This window comes from Diadema antillarum, unplaced genomic scaffold, assembly GCF_040938485.1.
Source record: "Diadema antillarum isolate AM-2024a unplaced genomic scaffold, OU_Dant_1.0 seq00001630_RagTag, whole genome shotgun sequence".
In the NCBI taxonomy this organism is placed as follows: Eukaryota; Metazoa; Echinodermata; class Echinoidea; order Diadematoida; family Diadematidae; genus Diadema; species Diadema antillarum.
The window spans coordinates 355,823-375,522 of NW_027272339.1; the positions used below are offsets into that span (position 1 = coordinate 355,823).

Here is a 19,700-nt window from a genome sequence, read left to right on the forward strand (position 1 = left end):
TATGAATCTGAAAGTGAAACAGAAAAAAATGAATTAAATGCCAGTACAGTGTTTTTGTCTCAGATAGACTCCACTATCAATGTTGGATTAAGAACTCCACACTAACAAAAATAAATAAATGAATAAAATTAAAAAAAAATAAATAAATGTACAAAGAAAGTTAGATACTCTACTACATAGTACGCTCCATTGTACAGTCATAGTCGGGCTGGTTGCAGTTTACTGCTTGCTAAGCTCGATCTTTCAAATTTAACAATCCACAGTACATTGCATGAAGTCACTGTAACGTCCAAATTTTGTTCATTTTTTTTTGTTTAACGTTAGACGTGCCTGTGCACTTGAGTCTGTGCCATGCTCACCTGTCCAATAGTAAACTGTATTGAGCTTTTACTTACGTTCCATTGCTTTTGATGGTTGAAAGATCTACAGTACACATTGTACATTGTAGAGTCTATCCAGATCTCATATCACAACACAGGTTAAAATTAATTTTCTTTGACCACGCATCCTCCCCAACTTACCTTCCCTACCCTAGCTCTGGGCCCCATTTTATAAAACTTGTTATCAGTGACAACTGCCATATTTCCATGACAAATCTGCTCTCAGCCAATCAGATGCAAAGATTCAGTGTTTTTTGACAAGTAAATTTTAGATCTACAGGGCTGCTAACACTGGAAACTAGTTGAGAGTGAGACTCCCATACCGCTAGGCCAATGCTATACTAGGAGTCAAAATGAGTGAGATCAATAGAAATGCATGCAAATGAAATACAATTTTAGATTGAGAAAGGACCAAAATGAGTGAGTGTCGCGCTCAATGCGTGAGAGTTGGCAGCCCTGGATCTATCATATCACAACTTGTCACTGATAGTTCCATGAAATGGGGCACTGTGCCTGTAGTCTTGCTTGCCATATTATGCTAATGTACTGTCTTTCCAGAACAGAAGCCCAACAAGACAGGTGAATACCGGCCGCTACAGTATGACACATGCATTACATTCACTACAGTCTACACTAAACCATCCCCCATGGATCTACAATTCGACAGTAAATGCTTACACAGACATACAGGCTGTACAGAGTCAGGCCAGGTCAGATGGCACAGTGACACAGTGACAGTGTCATAATTTAAAAGCCCCGAATTGAATTAACGTCCCTTCTTCCAAGTTAGTGCATTCCTCTTGCAGAGTATTGTCGCACTTGAGTACAAAAAGGGTAGTGCCGTCACAGAAACACACGCATGTGGAGGTGCAGAAATTAACATGAAACTAACTAACGTGCAAGTAAAAACCAATATTCTGGTGGACTATCGTAAATTGATGGAAGTGAGGCAGCTCTTGAAGGCTTCAACAGAAGGAGCCGTTACTGCTGCAGCTGGTAGGCTGCAGCAGTCCTTTACTTGTATTGTTTCATTCTTAAAGTGCATAGAGACTTCTCCCTGAATGTGATATGCGCTATACAAGCACAGTTTATTATTATTATTATTATTCATAGCGAGACCACACTTGGGTAAAAGCTATGCTGGTAGGACAACGTGCTAGAACTACTTGAATAGCAGCTGGTTAGATGAGCGTCATGAAGTAGGTCTAATTTTTTCTCATTCATTCAGTTGAGTTAGCCTATTCAAATATCGGTACTCACTCAGATGTCCACGAATTTTGCAGCCTTTTCTGATGATTCTGTGCCCTGAACTGCCATCATTATTTACATTCGTATCAGATGATCGATCAGTCGCGTCCGCCCTTTAGCGTACGTTGGCGTTGCGTTCTCGAAATCGTGTAAACGGATGGGACTGCACACTGCAGCGACGCCCTCGTACGGAAATTCTTGAAACGCGACGCCAGAAGCTAGGGGCAGTGGAGAATGCAGGATCGCGGTCATTCTCGCGAATACACTGTTTGCACCGCTGGTCATGGTGACTGTCACGTGATAAGACATCGCACTATCATTGGTCAGTACTTTTCACAGCGTGCTAGACTTTAATCACAGACCGTATACTACATTATGTAGTCCTGTATGAAGGCCCAACGTTGTTATCTTCGCGAAATAACGCGAAAGAGGAAAATACACTGTACATGTATACATTTTCGCGAGATGTTTAGAAGAAAATATGATAGGAACATATCTACCTGTACCCAGAAATGTGATCCTTTTTACATTTTGGAGGAGTCATGGTTTAGGCCTACATAAAGCCAATAACGTGCTTGCATGTCTAAAACGCAATCTTCGCATAAAATCTTCTGATGTTAAAGCCACAGCTTACAAAACGTTGGTTCGACCAATTGTTGAGTATGCTTCCACAGTTTGGGACCCATCTCAAGAACCTAATCCACCAAGTGGAAATGGTCCAGAGAAGAGCTGCGCGATTCACTTTAAATCGCTACCATAACACCTCGAGTGTCACCAAAATGCTACAAGAACTTAATTGGACCACTCTGGAACAGCGCAGAGAAAATGACAGGCTAATTATGATGTACAAAATACACAATAATCTCACTCCTCTTTCAGCACAGGACTATATCATCAAACAGGCTACTCAGTTAACGAGAGCCTCGCAACCACACTCCTATCAGGTACCATATTCGAGAACTGAATCGCATCGCCATTCGTTCTTCCCAAGAACTGTAAGGAACTGGAATTCCCTGTCGTCAGAAATTGTTTCAGCGCCATCTGTGGGATCATTTCGAAACCGTCTAACGGTTGATCACAGTGGCTAGTATTTTCGTCAAATTTTCTATGTGCTTGTAAATATCTGTAAATAAATTGTATTATAATGTAAATAGCACCAGTCTGCAAGAATCTTCAGTCTATTGAAGGAGGCAGACTTAATCAGAAGAAGAAGAAGAAGAAGAAACTGAACTCGCTTTATCATGAATAAGACAAAACATGTCTGAAACAATTTTAATCAACGAGGTAAATTTATTCTTCTTGATATATAATAATTGGCTTTTCGCTGCATCTGATTCATTTCCCAAATTTCACCCTGTTTATGCCAACACATTTCCTAACGTGTAATCATTTATTGAAGTTTTCATGGTGTGTTGAGGATTATTTATTTATTTATTTATTCATTTATTTATCTATTTATTTATTATTTATTTGGATATTCGTCAACGGAAATAAAACGGTGCCCCGGTAATTAGTGAATAACAGCAAACATGAGATAATTATTGTTCATTAGGCCTAGGCCTATAACTTTATTATTCTAATTGTAATCATGATTTTTTTATAATTATTTTTTGTTTTATAAATTGTTCTTATAATTTTTATTATTAATAAATATCATTATTTTACCACCATTATCATTATAATTACCATGATCATCATCATCATCATCATCCATCGATTTTCACTGAAAATTTCAGGACACATTCATCATGGCATTAAAAAAAAAAAAAAAAAAAAAAAAAAAAAAAAAAAAAAAAAACAGTCCTTGCTGTCTATGGGGTCCCTTCACCCCGGCCGCGTGTTTTTTTTAGACGGCGCAGATTGGGGACCCTAAAAATCTATTGGGGACCCTATCCCTAAACCTAACCCTAATCCTAATCCTAACCCTAACCATCAAACCCTAACCCTAACCCTAACCCTAACCCTTAAACCAAAATCCCTAACCCAACGTTTTTCCCATAGGTTTAACACGCGCCATGCCCCAATCTGTGCCGTCTTAAAAAAAAAAACGCACCCCGGCCCCCTGACCCTTCACTCAAAACATACGGTGTATAAAGTACCACCCAGCAATCCGAAAATAAAGCGAAATTGACGGGCATCCCAAAAATCCCTGCTCTGCTGGACTTCACTTTACTCTGTAGACGTCTTATCAGTTTTCTAATTGTTAATGTGTTTTCTCGATGAAATATTAGGTGAAAATTTTCATAATGTTTGCAAGAGGCATTTTCAGCGTTTTCAATCAGAATGCTCTATCGAGGTAAGCTCAAAAACACAAACGATTACGTGTTAGCATGTTAATATCTTTACGTACAGTCCCATCCATAGCAAAGTTTGCTGTATAGTACCCACTGAGAATAGCACTGCACTGTTCAAAGATTGTCATTGATTGCGTCAGCATTGCATTGTCAGGGATGCACTAGACTAGACTTCTATTATTTAATGCAGTTTGCCGTAACTGTAACTATTAAGTGTGTGAGCGTATGTTATAATTAACAATCACAACTTTTTAGCAGTTAGAAGACAAATTAGTAGCACTCGAAAGATTTAACATTTTAACTTCTCCTGAACTGCTTCATGCATCATGCTTGTTACGTTTTATTTTAGAATCCGGTGCCAGCGAGCGGTGGGCACTGTGACACGATGTAACGTTAAATATAATAATAAAGTTTCATTTAGGATGTTTAGATATTACTTTCATTTTTAATGAAGGTGAAACTGAAAGCGCCCTGATCAAAATCAAACTCTAGTCTTTGTAAACTTCACTTTTGACACTGAATTCATTAACAGAGCTGAGCTGAGTATATAAAGTTAAACATTAATAATATTCATGTTTTTCTCTTGTCTTCTCTACACTTTTTCTTTAGCATATCCTGCTTTACCCCTTTTCTTTTTCCATTTCTGGTACAAAAATGAATTGGAATATATATCACATGTCTTGCATGTTCTGTTCTACTTCTCACATTGACCATGCATTACCCTGCAGCTTCAGCATGGGCATTTAAGCACACAGAATACAATGATTTTATGATGAATTAAGAATGACAACTAGGTCTAGACCTAGTTTCTGTTGATTACCATTTATTTCATAATACATGCATTTATGTCATAGCCAGCTTAAGATGTTTAACTCTAGAATAGACTGAATGCTGTAGGTTTTTCTTATGTACCACAGTCAATGTATTCAGGTTTGCTGAATTTATATCTTGTATATATAGGTCACAGAATTTCTTCATCAGTGATGTCAGACTTACACAGCTCAGGTCGTTCAAGAAAGCTCCCTCAGGTTCAGGTAACACAAGGACTGCGCTCTCGGGCAAGCGAGGGAAAAAGAACATCATCGACGCCAAATTTGACAAGGGGCAGGTGGAACAGTTCAACGTTGTCTACGAGGACACGCCTCAGAAGTTACCCTTCAGCAGACTTGGAAGGCCCTTTGTCTTTGCCTGTGCGGTATGCCGTCAGGGAAATTACTTTTACATAGATTTTAAAGCCCAAGTACTGTAGTTTTGATGACAAAATATTCATTTTGATACAAGTTGGCTGAATTTGGCCTGAGTGGTTGGTAACTTGATATCAAATGTATTCTTTATTTTTGGTGTCAAGTAAAATCAAAACAAGATGATAGTGATATGTTTTTTACTCAAAAGGTACTTGCATATATCTCATGGGAGACTAATTTCATCCTGTGTTGGATATTTAATCAGAATGTTGGTATAAGTTTCCTTTGTTAAAAATGAAAAAAAAAAAGTATTAGTCAAATGTGGTGTTTGTAATATATGAATAGTATGCCATCAAATTTACAGCATCAAAGGTGTGCAAACATTAAGAGGATTTACCTCATGGATATTCCAAGGAATGAATATTCATGTACTGACACATAAAAATATCCTACTGAAGGGCATGCCAATATGGGTTGATTACTGCAATACCTGAAGGTTTTTGGCAAAATTTTTCTCCATTGAGATATATTTTCACCTCTTTTCCAGACTGAAAATACACATACATGTACATTCCTGAATATTAAAGGACAAGTCCACCTTCATATACATTAGGATTGAGAGAATGCAGCAATATTAGTAGAACACATCAGTGAAAGTTTGAGGAAAATCGGACAATCTGTTCAAAAGTTATGAATATTTTAAGTATCTGCGCAGTCACTGCTGGATGAGAAGACTACTACAGCGTGTGATGTCACATGCGTACAACTATATAACGAAAATAAAAAGAGAATTTCACAAAACTTTACTTTTTGAATAAAGTGCACATTTCTTTGACTTGCTACTGATGTATGTTAAGGGTAATATTATTCCCCCTGCCTTCTGAAAGAGAGAAGTCGAGTGTTCTTTTGTTATGCGAGAAAAATGAAAATATGTTGAATTTTCTTTATTCTTTCTTTATATCGTTGTACTCATGTGACATCACAAGCTTACTTAGTCTTTTCATCCAGCCGTGACTGAGCAGAAACTTCAAAAATTCATAACTTTTGAACGGATTGTCCGATTTTGCTCAAACTCTCACTGATGTGTTCTACTAATATTGCTGCATTCACTCAACCCACATGTCTATGAAGGTGAACTTGTCCTTTAAGATCCAACCCAACCTCGAGCACCAGTACTGGGGTGGAAAAATGATCTGGCTTCATACCGGCTTTGTGAACAGTTCACAGGTTGTGCCTTTGCGGGGTCAGCAATCTGGCAGTATGAAGGGGCAAGGACCAGGGCCTTCTCTAGGCTTAGGCAGCGCTACTCGGGTTTCTTCGAGGCAAGGGAGCACAAGCGAGGAGAGCTCAGAGATGTGGTGAGGATAAGCGATGGCAATGTATTTGTCACAGATGTTTCATTTTCATAATACATTTTCTTGGAGAGCAATGAGAGAAATGCATCAACAGGATTGTTTGAAATAGTAAGTATTTTGATTAGATGGCATCTAATATGGATATATTTAGCATTCATGATCTATCATGTATTTGTAATTTGAGTTCAGATATCTCTCAGGTTATTCCATCCATCTGTGCATATAAAAAGAGATAAAGTCACCGTTAACTCCCAAATGAAACAGAAAAACTGGAATATCAGCACTTTTCAGAGTTGAGATGAACTTGTTCCCTTGTTAGTTTATCATTTGTAAAGGTGTCTTGGATTTAGAAGATCCCCTGTCAAGCTACTACATGTATTATCAGACTGATGTGAAGTACTTTCCTAAACCAAATGTTAGTGCTCCTATTTTTTCTGATAGATCCTGAGTTTCCTTCTTATCATTGACCAGTGAGTGTCCTTTTGTGGACTATGTGGTTGTGTGTTGTGAAGATGTAAAGATTGTGCAAATCAAGACTATTAGGTACTGTGGTCCTTCCAGCAAATCCTGGTTGATATGTTGTGACTCTATCGTCAGAGGCAGAAATATGTGGTCTTTTGGGGCCACCCACAGTGGATGGCAGCTACCTACTTATAGTATTGTCGTCACTAAATATTTCTACTCTCCATCAGTTGAACCAGTGGTACAGCCAGCTGACGGGAACACAAAAGGTGGTCCTGGGCATCGTGGTGACGAACATTGCCGTCTTTGCCTTCTGGAGGATACCAGCCATGCAGCACTTCATGATCCACTGGTTCAGCGCAAACCCAGCTGCAAGTGAGTCTTCATCAGTGGTCTAGCAAGTGTTTGGGAAATTCTGGTATTGTGTGAATGAGAGCCTTGTTCACAGCAACTAATTTAGTGCACTAAAGGGACTGTACAGTATTGGTTGAGGTGAGGATTCAGGTTTATAACATTTTTGGTGAGATAATGAGACACCTCTGATGAAATATGAAAGAGCATGTAATTTCAAAAAGGATTCAATGTTTATTCGATGAAAATTGGCCTTGATATGGCTGAGATATCCAAAAAGCGATCCTAATAAAATTGACAGGTCACAACCTTTATTAGGATCTCTTTGTTTTTCCTTGTTTGTAGATATCTCAGTCATTTAAAAACCGATTTTCATCATATAAACTTTTGATTCCCCTTAGAATCGTATGCTCTTTAAAATTTCATAGAGTGGTTTCTAAATATCTCGCAAGACGTTACAAGCTGAATCCTCACCTCAACCTGTACTGTACAGTCCCTTTAAGTCATTAACTGCTATGGTTAACCTACCCCTCATTGTCATTTGATGTATCTGATCATTGTTTTGATGGCTTTGCCATTTTTTTTTGTAAATCTAAATGCTGCATGAATGTGAAATAACATTATATGCACAAAAATATATGTATATTGTATATGTATATAAAACTAAATGTTTTTGAAAGCCCATTTAGACTGTTAAAGTGAATGTTGATGCATTAGAAGCTTCATATTGCCCGTTTTAATGAAGATGTGTAGATAACTACAGAGCTACCAAGTCTCACGCATTCTGCGTGAGACTCAAGCATTTTGGGTCCGTCTCACGATCTCACGCATGGGGCCCATTATTCTCACGTATCGGGCGATGTCTGCAACTTGGGCCTATAATAATGAGCATAGCTCAAAGGATTAAAGTGATAGTTGCAATTGAAGGTATATATTTCCCTTTTGTCTTTCAAACTTAGTGAAAAATATAGTCACTTAAGTATGCACCTGATCGCACCATTAAGAGCTAAAAATTGAAAAAGCTCCCTAACGGCCCATGAGAGGGGGGAAAACCCCTCCCACACCCTCGCTCGCGCGCACATTCACGCGCCGAGATGCCGAGTCATGAAAATCTCACTCATAAAAATTTTTTGAACTTGGCATCCCTGTAACTTGTTTAACCCGTTGAAGACGAGTTCTGAGTATACTCGGGCAGGTGTCTATGGGAAATGTGTGTTGTAGCAAAATCAGCCTGTCCTCAACTGGTTACACAGTATACTGTTATATGTATGTTTTTGAAATGTGTTGTTCTACACTGCAGGTGCAACATGTCTTCCAATGATCCTTTCCGTCTTCAGCCACTACTCCCTCTGGCATTTAGGAATCAACATGTATGTTTTATGGAGCTTCTCTTCAAGTATAGGGAGTATACTTGGGAAAGAGCAGTTCCTAGCCATGTACCTGTCTGCTGGTGAGCCTAAGTGTCCTCAGTTGATCACATGACCTCAGTCAAAATTACTCATTAACAAAGCAAAGAGATATATAATGTATTATCATATGTGTTTTGCTCTTGATGGAGGGGGGGGGGGGATGTGTTAAAGGCATAATTTACCATTTGCAGATGAAACAAATACCCAGTATTAGTGCTTTTAAATAGTTCTTAAATGTGACTTAGGGATAGAAACAAGTACTGTAAAAAATTGAATACGCATAGTCGATGTTAAGTATTGTTCAATACACAAAATGTGAACAATGGTTACAATAAGAATGTTTCCAGACTAAACCGTCTCCAGTTATGGTTTATTGAGAAAAATACTGATATCTCCATATATTTTAGGCTTTATTGCAAACATTTTATATGGTAGGATGTTTTGTGATGCAGCAGACCTACACATATGCGTCAAATGTGCTATCTGTTCTTCCTTTATCTTGTTCGATGTTGCCTCCCTATTCGTCCTTTTCCTTCAATGGTTGCCCCCTTGGTCCTTGGGATCATTACTGACCCTTCCTCTGCCTTTTGTCTGTCCACCCTCCTGCTTTAATCCCCCCTCCCTTTACCTTTTGGGCTCCTTGCCCATGACCTCCTACCCTCTCCTTTTGTTTTCTTTGTTCTGTGTCCCTAGCCTGTCCTTGACTGTTCTTGTTGTGTGAAGTCCTTATATGTGATTGCTTTCCCTGCCTGTTTGTCATTTTGCCTCTGACGAAGATTCTGCTGGGATCGAAAGCTCAGGCCCCTTTTGACTCCATTTTACTCCATTGGCTCGCCACTATTGGACAAGCAGTTTTCAGCAGCTTTTTTTGCTGCACATTTATATTAATTTAAAAAAAAAAAGGAAGTAAGGGGCTTCTGAACAAGCATGTATTCCTTGAGTAGAAAGTAGGAGATATTCTACAGATGTCAAGGACAGAGTTTCAGATTTAAACATATTCAAGAAATATATTAGCGATTACAAAAACGTTCTCTTTTCTTTTGTTGACATGAGTACCGGTATGTCTTTTATGGGTTTGCTTGTAAAAATGTGTTCATTTCTGCACATGCAGGTGTGTGGGCATCATTTGCAAGTTACGCTCTCAAGATTGCCACATCAAGATTTAACCCTTCACTGGGTGCTGTGAGTATTATTTCATACCAAAACTTTTACATTGAATGGTTATTTGAGACATTTTTTGTCAAAAATCTGTAGAATTTTCTTCCTTCTCAGAAAGAATAAATCTCATACAGATTTTGTAATTTCTATGAATGTCTGAAGACTGAGTCGGCCGTGCAAACATGGCACATGGTATGTTAAGCGGATAAATATAAAATCATTCTGTTGAAGAGAGGTTCTTATCCATCCTAGTCCCAATTTAACAGTTGCGGTTGTCTTTAATGTATACATCTGGTATATACAGTGCACCCCCATTATAACAAACATGATTATAACGAAATTCCAGTTACAATGAAGTGATAATTCAGGCAGCAACATTATTCACAATGTATTTTATAATTGTTTATTCGTTCAGTTGTAACAAAATGTTGACATAGCGAAACAAAACTGCCAGTCCCAAGGACTTCGTTATAACAGGAGTCTACTGTAATATATGTCTTTGTGTGTTTGTGTGCATTTATTTGTTTTTATTAATTTATATCTTTATGAATGTATTTGTTTACTAATCCACTGATTAATTAATTCATTGATTTACAAATTTGTTGATTCTTATATTTCTCTATGTCTTCCCCTGCCTAGTCCGGTGCAATCATGGCTGTGCTTGGATCTGTGTGTATCCAGTTCCCAGACGCCAGGCTTGCCATTATCTTCCTGCCTTTCGTTACTTTCTCTGCCAGCACAGTAAGTCTTCAGTAGGAATTAAACAGTGAAATTTGAATCTACACTAAATTATACAAAATCAAATGCACAAAACGTATCATGTGTGTCAAGAGACATCTTTAATGAACACAAGTTGACCAGTCCATGTGCAATGAGTGCCTATTAAATGCTTGCTTTGAGTCCATGGACCAAATTTGAACCCTGGATTTGAGGGACTGTAAAAGTGGTTATTTTTGTGTGAATAATTCTTCATGCTCGGCTGGATAAGATGAGTTTTGCTTGTTTTTAATTCAGTAGAATCAAGACTTCGACCGCAGAAACATGCTTGTTTTTAATTCCACGGAATCACACATCGACCACAGAAACAAATGGCATGCAAAAATATCCGCATGCTTTTATTTTCAAGCTAGCTTTTGTGCAAAAATTTCAATGCCGCAAACATTTCCACTTTTACAGTAGCCTACCATTGTAAATTTAGGCCAAGATTTTTATTAGCCCCATGGGAGTGATATCCCTGGTTGAGCACTAGTTTTAGAGATTTCTCATTGATGTTTGACAACTCTTGAGATGGCTACCCTTTTTTGTGGTCAATGGTTGAGCCCTTGGCATATGCTCCTTGAAACTTAGATCTATTCTTTTAAGAACCAGCTCAAAAGAAAGAAAATCTTTTTCAGGGCTGGTTGACAAATATCTCACATTTACACTGCTTATGAACAAAGTCCTTTAGGTAATTTAAACAATGTTGTCGTGATGTGTTTGGCTGTTATGTCTCTGTTACGGAAAAAAGGGGTCTACTGTTTTTATGCATCTTATATGGTGTGAGATGACATTTAATGTATAATTAATATTTGTATAGTCATACATCAACGCAACTGACCATGTTACAAGATGAACATAAGATTGGCACAACTTACTGATATTCCATTAACCAAGGCAATGGTTAGAAATCATGAATTCAGACTGTACCAACATTCTGCTATTCTACACGCATGACAGCCTCACTGTAAATGTAAGGCAGTTAAAAATTGCAGGAAATGCACTCCACAACCTGTCACGATGTGTGTAGGCTTGCTTTTGCCTTGAGGAATGTAAAATTCTATAGTGAGCAAAAGCTGCATCATCAAAGAAACCCAAGTGTCAGAGGAGTGTGATCATCTTTTTTTTCCTCATTTGTTTTCCAGGCCCTGACAGCGCTAATAGGCCTAGAATCCATGGGCGTCATTCTCGGTTGGCAAGTTTTCGACCATGCGGCGCATCTTGCGGGCTTGTTGTTTGGTTGGTAAGTGCCTACATGCTTGTAGGTATTTCTGGATTTCGCAGCATTGTTTGACAGTGTACGGTGCAATGTGAATTCTCCCAGGGAGAATCGGTGCTCAAAGAAACTTGTTTTATCTACAATAATGACTTGAGTGTTGTCTGCAATGTACTATTCTATGCTATATTCACTGCATGTGCATAATGTGCCCTTTTGTTTCAGTTGAATAAAACTGCACAAAAATCTAGTACAGTGTCTCAAGATCTTACACTCTGCACTTAATGTCATCTTTTCCCCACAATCATTTTTCCCTCTCTGGTTTTACTTTCTTTTTTGTCAGTTATTACGTGAAGCACGGCCACAAGATGATGTGGGACGGGCGAGAGAGGTACCTGCAGAAGTGGCACAACTGGAGGGGGAAACCGCAAGATGTCTGATGTTACCATGACAACGGGATCAGACACAATGAAAAGAGACTGTCGTCTGGACATATTTCACCTCATAGCGGCATGCTGCATTTATTTTTTCAACAACTATCAAACTGGACATCATGATGGATGAAAAAATATGGAAAGATGCACTTTGCTGCCTTTTTAGCTATTGCCTCATCACTGATGAAGTGTGTGCAAGACTCACTATGCCATCAAGGTGAATATGAACTTCTGAGTATGCAAGGACAAATATACATTTTTGCTGGATGTCATGCTCACCTTTTTTTCAAGGAATAACTAATAAAGTGGACATGAATTTGTAGGATTGTTGGAATGCCCTTGTTTTGCGCAGGTTTTGCATCTGTAAGATTTCAAAGGCATTTAAGAAACCAACATATACGAGTCATGTAAAACCATTCTTTCCCTTCAGTGCCACTGCCAATCAAGGTTATTGGGGCAGTATTTTAAACAAAATATTCTGCAGGTTTACTCGAAACATTTTCCAGATAAAAGATGAAGTAAGGGGAAACAAAAGTTGATGCGTAGTGTTATTTCTTAATCAGAAGACCCCCTCCCCCCAAAAAAGCAGTATGTTCCTGGTAGAACTTTGCTGGAAGTGTAGGCCCGTAGGAATGTATGGAATGCAATACATGTATGCAATGATAAAATGTTTCATTAGTCCCGCCAGTATCACTTCCCTTTAGAGTACAGTATTTGGTAGCATGCGACATCAGTGTGTATTGGTAAATCTGAGTCAGCTGGAAAGAAAGAAATAACCGAGATATCCTGACCTGTTTCATATAGCACTGGTTGCCATGGCAACTTCAAGAACATCACCTTTCAGCTGTGAGAATTTCCAGTTGTTTTCTAGTGTTGTTGATTTGTTGACTTTAGATACAGAGAAACCTCATTACAACGAGCTGCTTGCAACATCTCAAATTTCTTTATGTCAGGGATAGAAACAGCAGAATACTGTATAAGCTGTTATTTTCGCGAGGGTTTAATTTTTGCGAATTTTGCGAATCACAGTTGGATTGCGAATTTACCAACACGCGAAAATGTCTCCATGCGCCCTGTTAATAGTGCATTAACTTAAGCGTCGGCATCAATTCGCGAAAATAACATTTCGCGAAAATGTCTATGGCCCTGTCATTCGCGAAAATATCTGTACGCGAAAATAACAGCGTGTACAGTATAAGTGAGCAAAATTGTTATTTTGTCAGGTATCTCACTATATACAACCTAGCTCATTTTAGCAAGGTATGAGTGTAAACGTATATATTTCTTTGTGGTCAATAAGGAAGAAATCAAGTGTTTAAAGGACAAGTTCACCTTCATAGACATGTGGGTTGAGTGAAAGCAGCAATATTAGTAGAACACATCAGTGAGAGTTTGAGCAAAATCGGACAATCCATTAAAAAGTTATGAATTTTTGAAGTTTCTGCTCAGTCACGGCTGGATGAAAAGACTACTATTGCTGGTGATGTCACATGAGTACAACGATATAAAGAAAGAATAAAGAAAATTCAACATATTACAATTTTTCTCGCATAACAAAAGAACACTCGACTTCTCTCTTTCAGAAGGCAGGGGGAATAATATTACCCTTAACATACGTCAGTAGCAAGTCTAAGAAATGTGCACTTTATTCAAAAAGTAAAGTTTTGTTAAATTCTCTTTTTATTTTCCTTATATAGTTGTACGCATGTGACATCATACACTGTAGTAGTCTTCTCTTCCAGCAGTGACTGCGCAGATACTTAAAATATTCGTAACTTTTGAACGGATTGTCCAATTTTCCTCAAACTTTCACTGATGTGTTCTACTAATATTGCTGCATTCTCTCAATCCTTATGTATATGAAGGTGGACTTGTCCTTTAAAGAGGTCAACAACAATAGGAGCAATGGTTTGGAGTAACCTCTCATGGATCAACCAAGGTGGATAAAGTGATTTGTCTGAAGCTATTACCAGCTGCTGCCAGGGAACTTGAACTAAGGACCTCAAGGTGGAGTGTCCTTACTGGCATCCGACGAGCCACATCATCTCTTGCTTGTCTCCTAACAGAACAGGCCCACATGATCATTTGTGGACAAAGCAAGGCAGAAGGAAGCTGAAGTTATGATAGTCCATGCACTGTGACTTGTAGGAAAACATCGAGGGGTGTGCATGTATTATTGTGTTAGGCTATATCAAAATTTTAATATTACAAAAAGGAAACTACCAGTCCCGAGGACATTACTGTATTAAGAGTCACCTGTGCATTAATAGTTATAAACATTAACTCATGAAATATGATAGAATGTATGTGGTGGCATTTGTTCATATAAATTCTGCAATCAGTATTCGTTTCGAAGGAAATTATTTTAAGGTTATTTGAAGCAAACATAACTCTGTGTTCAAGCCGTGTTTAACTTGAGTAAAGTCATACAAACACAACTGTAAAGTTTCATTAGAATTTAGCTGAAATTAAAGTGATGGAAATTCAAAGTCTGTCATGTTTATGGGAAACAGTGATTTAAGTTGTCACAATCACATAATTGTAAAAAATGAGACAAGATGACATCCTCTCACAACTCTGATTGCTTTTTTCATTTAAAAAATTATTCAATTCTCCTTTTTGTCATTTATTAATCAACTGCTATCCTCAGTTTACAAAGCTGGATGTGACAGGCATAATTTCTTCTTGAATTTGTGTCAAGCAAGGGCAGAGAAAAAAAAAAGATTCACTTGCAGGGGCACGAGACTGCATCTACTCCATTTGATCTTATCATCGAGTGTCGACAATATGAACATGGGATGGATTCTTTCAGTATAAAAACGAAAGGAAACGAAATGACATAGCAAGTGATGATGTCGGAAGTGATATTGTGATTGGATAATGAGAGCTGTTCACCTGAGAGCTCCAATGATGTGGGAATGTTGGATATGAACTTGCCATATAATTTGGAATTGTTGTTTCCTTTTTGTGAAAGGTGCATTGTGCAACAGAGCAAGATCATTTGAACTGAAATACAAATATGTAAATTTTGTTTTTGTTGTTTTCAGGTTTGTTGTCATTGTGTAATACAGTGCATTCCCGTTAAAACGATCACAGTTATAACAAAATTCCGGTTAAAAAAAAGTAAGAATTCAGACCGCAACATTATCAGCTATATGTTTTTTATTATGCCTCCGCCACGCAGTGGTGCCGGAGGCATTATGTTTTCGGGTTGTCCGTCCGTCCGTCCGTCCGTCCGTCCTTCCGTCCGTAATGAATTTTGTGGACAGGGTAACTATCAAAACCTTTTGAGGTATCCTAATGAAACTTGGCATGTATGTGTATTAGGGGGTGAAGTTGTGCCTATCAACTTTTGGGTGCACATGCTCAAGGTCAAATGCTTAAAATTGCACTATTTCCCCCATATCTATGCAATGCCTGAAGATATTTTCTTGAAACTTAGTGTATACATGTATTACCCAATTAAGATTGTTTGGTGAAAGTTTGGGGTCATGAGGTCAAAAGGTCAAAGGTCAAAAGGTCAAGTAAAATGTTAAAATTTCACTTTTTTCTCTGTATCTTGGAAATTGTTCAAAGTATCTTTATGGAACAAAGTATACATGCATGTACTGACTGGCAGTAGTTAGCTAGGGAATTTGGGGTTCATGGGGTCAAAGGTCAGGGGTCAAAGGTCAAGGGCAATACTTCGAAATTTTACTATTTTCCTTATATTTATGCAATGCCAGCAGGATTATTTTTTTAAAACTTAATGTATGCATGTATATTACCCACTAGAGATTCTCTGGGATTTTTTTTTTTGCCAAGAAGGTCAAAGGTCAAAAGGTAAAAGATCAAGTGAAAGTGCTGAACTTACTACTTTCTCCATATCTCGGAAGCGGCTCAAGTAATCTATTAAACTTAGTACATATTTATGTATGTTCTGCCTGACAGTGATTCTCTTATGAATCAAAGGCCAGATGAAAATGGTAACAATTTACTGTTCAATACAGAAATTGCACTTTTTCTCCATACCTTGAAAATCACTCAAGTGCGTAAACTTATGAAAGGGTCAAAGTCGAAGTTAAAGTACATGCTCTCCTATTCATCCAATTAAACATAGGTCAAGGAAGGTAAACATTCGATACATTTGTGACAAACATGTCATTTTAATATTCTGCCAATTTTGTGAAAATGTAATCACACATTGTCCACATGTACTATAGACCTATTAGGAGAATCATGCATTATGGCGGAGGCATACCAGTCGCCATAGCGACATTTCTAGTTGTTTATTTGTTTGGTTATGACGAAATTTCAATATAACAAAAGAAAACTGCTGATTCCGGGGGCTTTGTTTTAGCAGGAGTCCACTGTATAAACAGCATTGTGTTGAGAACTTTTGTAATACTCTGATAAACCTGCAAAACTGCTTAGCTCTGGAAATTCCCTGTGTACAAGAATGGCAATCACACTTAATGTCAAGATACAACGTACAATGTATATGCTTCAGAAGATGCACTGTACAAGTGTATGTCCAGGTAGAAATTGTAGAATATGATCTGTACACTGTATTGGGACTAATGGTCAAGCCCACTGGTGTGGGGGCAACCAGTTGTCAAAGAAGGGCAAGTGAAATAACAGGACAAGTGCCTGTGAGCTACGCAACCTCATTCCTTCCCCTATGCTACCCCCCCCCCCCAAAAAAAAAGAAAAGAAAATAGGTATAGTACTTTACCATTCAAGTAGGCCTTATGAAGTCAATAGCAGAACAAAGCAGTGGTACATGTACTACAAGAGCATATTTTTTTTTTTTTTTTTTCTTTTTGTGAAAAGGCATGGGACAAGTGTACAGTATTTCAAATTTGGTGAATTTAAATGAAAGAACCTCATCAGGCATTTAAATAGAGTTACAGCAAAGACAATAGCTGCATCCTCCACCTAGACTGTGTATAGGCTATATATGTTCCAGCTGGCCTTTTGGTCTTTCTCTGTATTTGTTCCTCTTTGTATGTGACACACTATGAATGCAGGGACATGGATTGGTTGTGTACACTGTGCGTCCATTTTGGGCGTGTGTTTGATTCATTTGTGAAAGAGAATCGATTAATCTATGAAATTAAAATGATGGATCCTGTAGCATAATATATTATGGTTTGAATTAATTCATTGATTTCCATTACACCCACCCACACACACACGCACACACACATACACATACACTGATATGAATATCATGTTTTTGGTCAATATTTAAACAATTACAATCCTATTCCCCTAAAAGGCTTATGTAACTTGATGAATAATGCAACAATACACATATTCCCCATATGATAGCATGTCAAAAAGGAAAATTTGTATACAGGTCAAAGGAAAACTTGTGTGGTGCGACCACACTCTTACTGTACCCTATCTATTTTGCACGCGTGCATAAATATTACAAATGCATGACAAGGTATGAAACCTTAAAATTCCATAATTGTCCTACCTTTGGTGTGAGTGTGATGAAAACCATATTATTCTAAGTGTTTGATTCTACTCTATTTATTGAAGCCAGCTTTAATCTGCCAATCTTTGTTAAAAGGATCTACATCAACATATTGGCAATTATCTTTAAAAATGAAATCTTCTCAAAGCTACACTCCTAAACAATACACTTCAATGATTATCAAATAAATCCTATTGTACAAAAGGAGACATTGACAAGTCTTTTGTTTTTACATTTCTTCAGTCATTGATCATCAAATAAATCCTATTGTACAAAAGGAGACATTGACAAGTCTTTTGTTTTTACATTTTTTCAGTCATTGTATTCTTTCTTTGGTTTTTGCAGAAGTATGCATACAAATACATAGAAATGATATTCTTGGCACTTAGAACTGAATTTCCATTCCACGACAGACACTCATGAGAGCAACTGTCACTGCATGCTGCAGATGAATGTGATTTCCTGAGTTTATCTACCGGCCAAAGAGTTTATGTTGTATCATACATGTTGATTGCACAATCAACAAATGTGTACAAAATAAAGTCCACATATTTCCTACCTGAGCAAACTTGCAGCAATTACCACTTTTTGTACTGAATACATGTACTTTGTAGTTACATACTCATTACCTTGAGCTTGACTGTATAGAGAAGGGAGTAACCAATTAACTTCCGTAAAATCATTGAAACTTTGTTGTGAAGTTTGTATTAATTAAAGAATTCACACATGTAGTTACATACAAAATGTATGTCTCTCTGCAATCAACAATATTATGTTAACTTGCACCAAATCACCTGGTACATTTGTGTGTACATGTATATATAAAAACCATTCAACTTCTCCCTTTAAACGCAATCCATGTGGTGCTTGCATTTTTAAACACAACAGCCTATAGAAAATTAGTGACTATGCCAGTGCAGGGCTGCCAACATACACACATCAAAACCTAGAATCAAGGAATTTCCAAGAAGCAACCAGGAAGATACCCGTGTGTCACATGCATCTCAGTAGGAAAAAATACAATGTAATTTACAGTATCACATGAGGGAGACTCTTAAATTCTCTCTTGTCAGGATGTGAAGAGACATTAAACTTTTCTAAGATCCTCCAGAAGAATCAGGAAGACTTGACAGCTCTGGCAATGAGCCTCTTTGACTTCTCTTCTTTTATTAACCAGTTGAGGACGGTTTGATTTTTACTATCACAACACACATTTCCCATAGAAGCTTGCCCAAGCACACTCGGGACTCGTCCTCAACGGGTGAAGAGAGCCATTAAAAGAAATATAATAATACTTGTACTGACATTTTTATGTCACACTTTAAATTCATTCATTCATGAATAAAATAGAAAACAATAATCACGTTCAGGAAGACAAAAACTTTGTTGATGAAGATCTTCATACGACAAAGAGTAATTGATCCCATCAAGTCTACAGGGTATCTGAGTTTCTTCTTTTACGAGTGTTGTAAGAAAATACAGTTGTATAATGATTATACAGTATAAAGGAAGTATCATTGTCACAGTCTTCATTTCTTCTTGACACATAATCACTGTATTCAGGAATGCAGGACACATTTCCGATCAAGTGCTCCTATGGTAGGCTCGAGACCCTGCAACAAAGTCGTGATGAGTTTGACTTTTATCCTCCTCATGAAAAATGGCAATTATTGCCTCACGTTCTTCCATGTCGTCTGCTAAACCCCTGACAATTGGAAAATACATTCCGAGTGAATAAATTTTGGGATATTTTACCCTTCACCTCCACGACTTATACCGTGAAGTACAGCTGTACTGACCTAATGTATGTTTGAAATGCATCAACATATTTCTTTGTGTGTGTGGGCTGCATCCATGGAAGCAGCCTGCAGCACATACAGTAACCGGACAGCACTAACACCTGTGTTCTCACGACATCACAAAGGACTCGGAGGCATCAAGAATTACATGCCATGTATGCACATCCAGGCCTGCTTGCATCTCCCTCCA

General features: G+C 37.8%; 1 protein-coding gene across 1 annotated transcript; it reads left to right on the forward strand.

Moving 5' to 3' along the window:
- The first annotated feature begins 1,574 nt into the window (after positions 1-1,574).
- On the forward strand, positions 1,575-12,253 carry LOC139711259 (presenilin-associated rhomboid-like protein, mitochondrial). The gene is made up of 9 exons (XM_071623169.1): positions 1,575-1,579; positions 4,883-5,117; positions 6,327-6,464; positions 7,154-7,298; positions 8,575-8,724; positions 9,795-9,865; positions 10,481-10,582; positions 11,743-11,840; positions 12,157-12,253. The coding sequence occupies exons 1-9, from the start codon at positions 1,575-1,577 to the stop codon at positions 12,251-12,253; spliced, it is 1,041 nt and encodes a 346-aa protein (XP_071479270.1).
- The last annotated feature ends 7,447 nt before the right edge of the window (positions 12,254-19,700 follow it).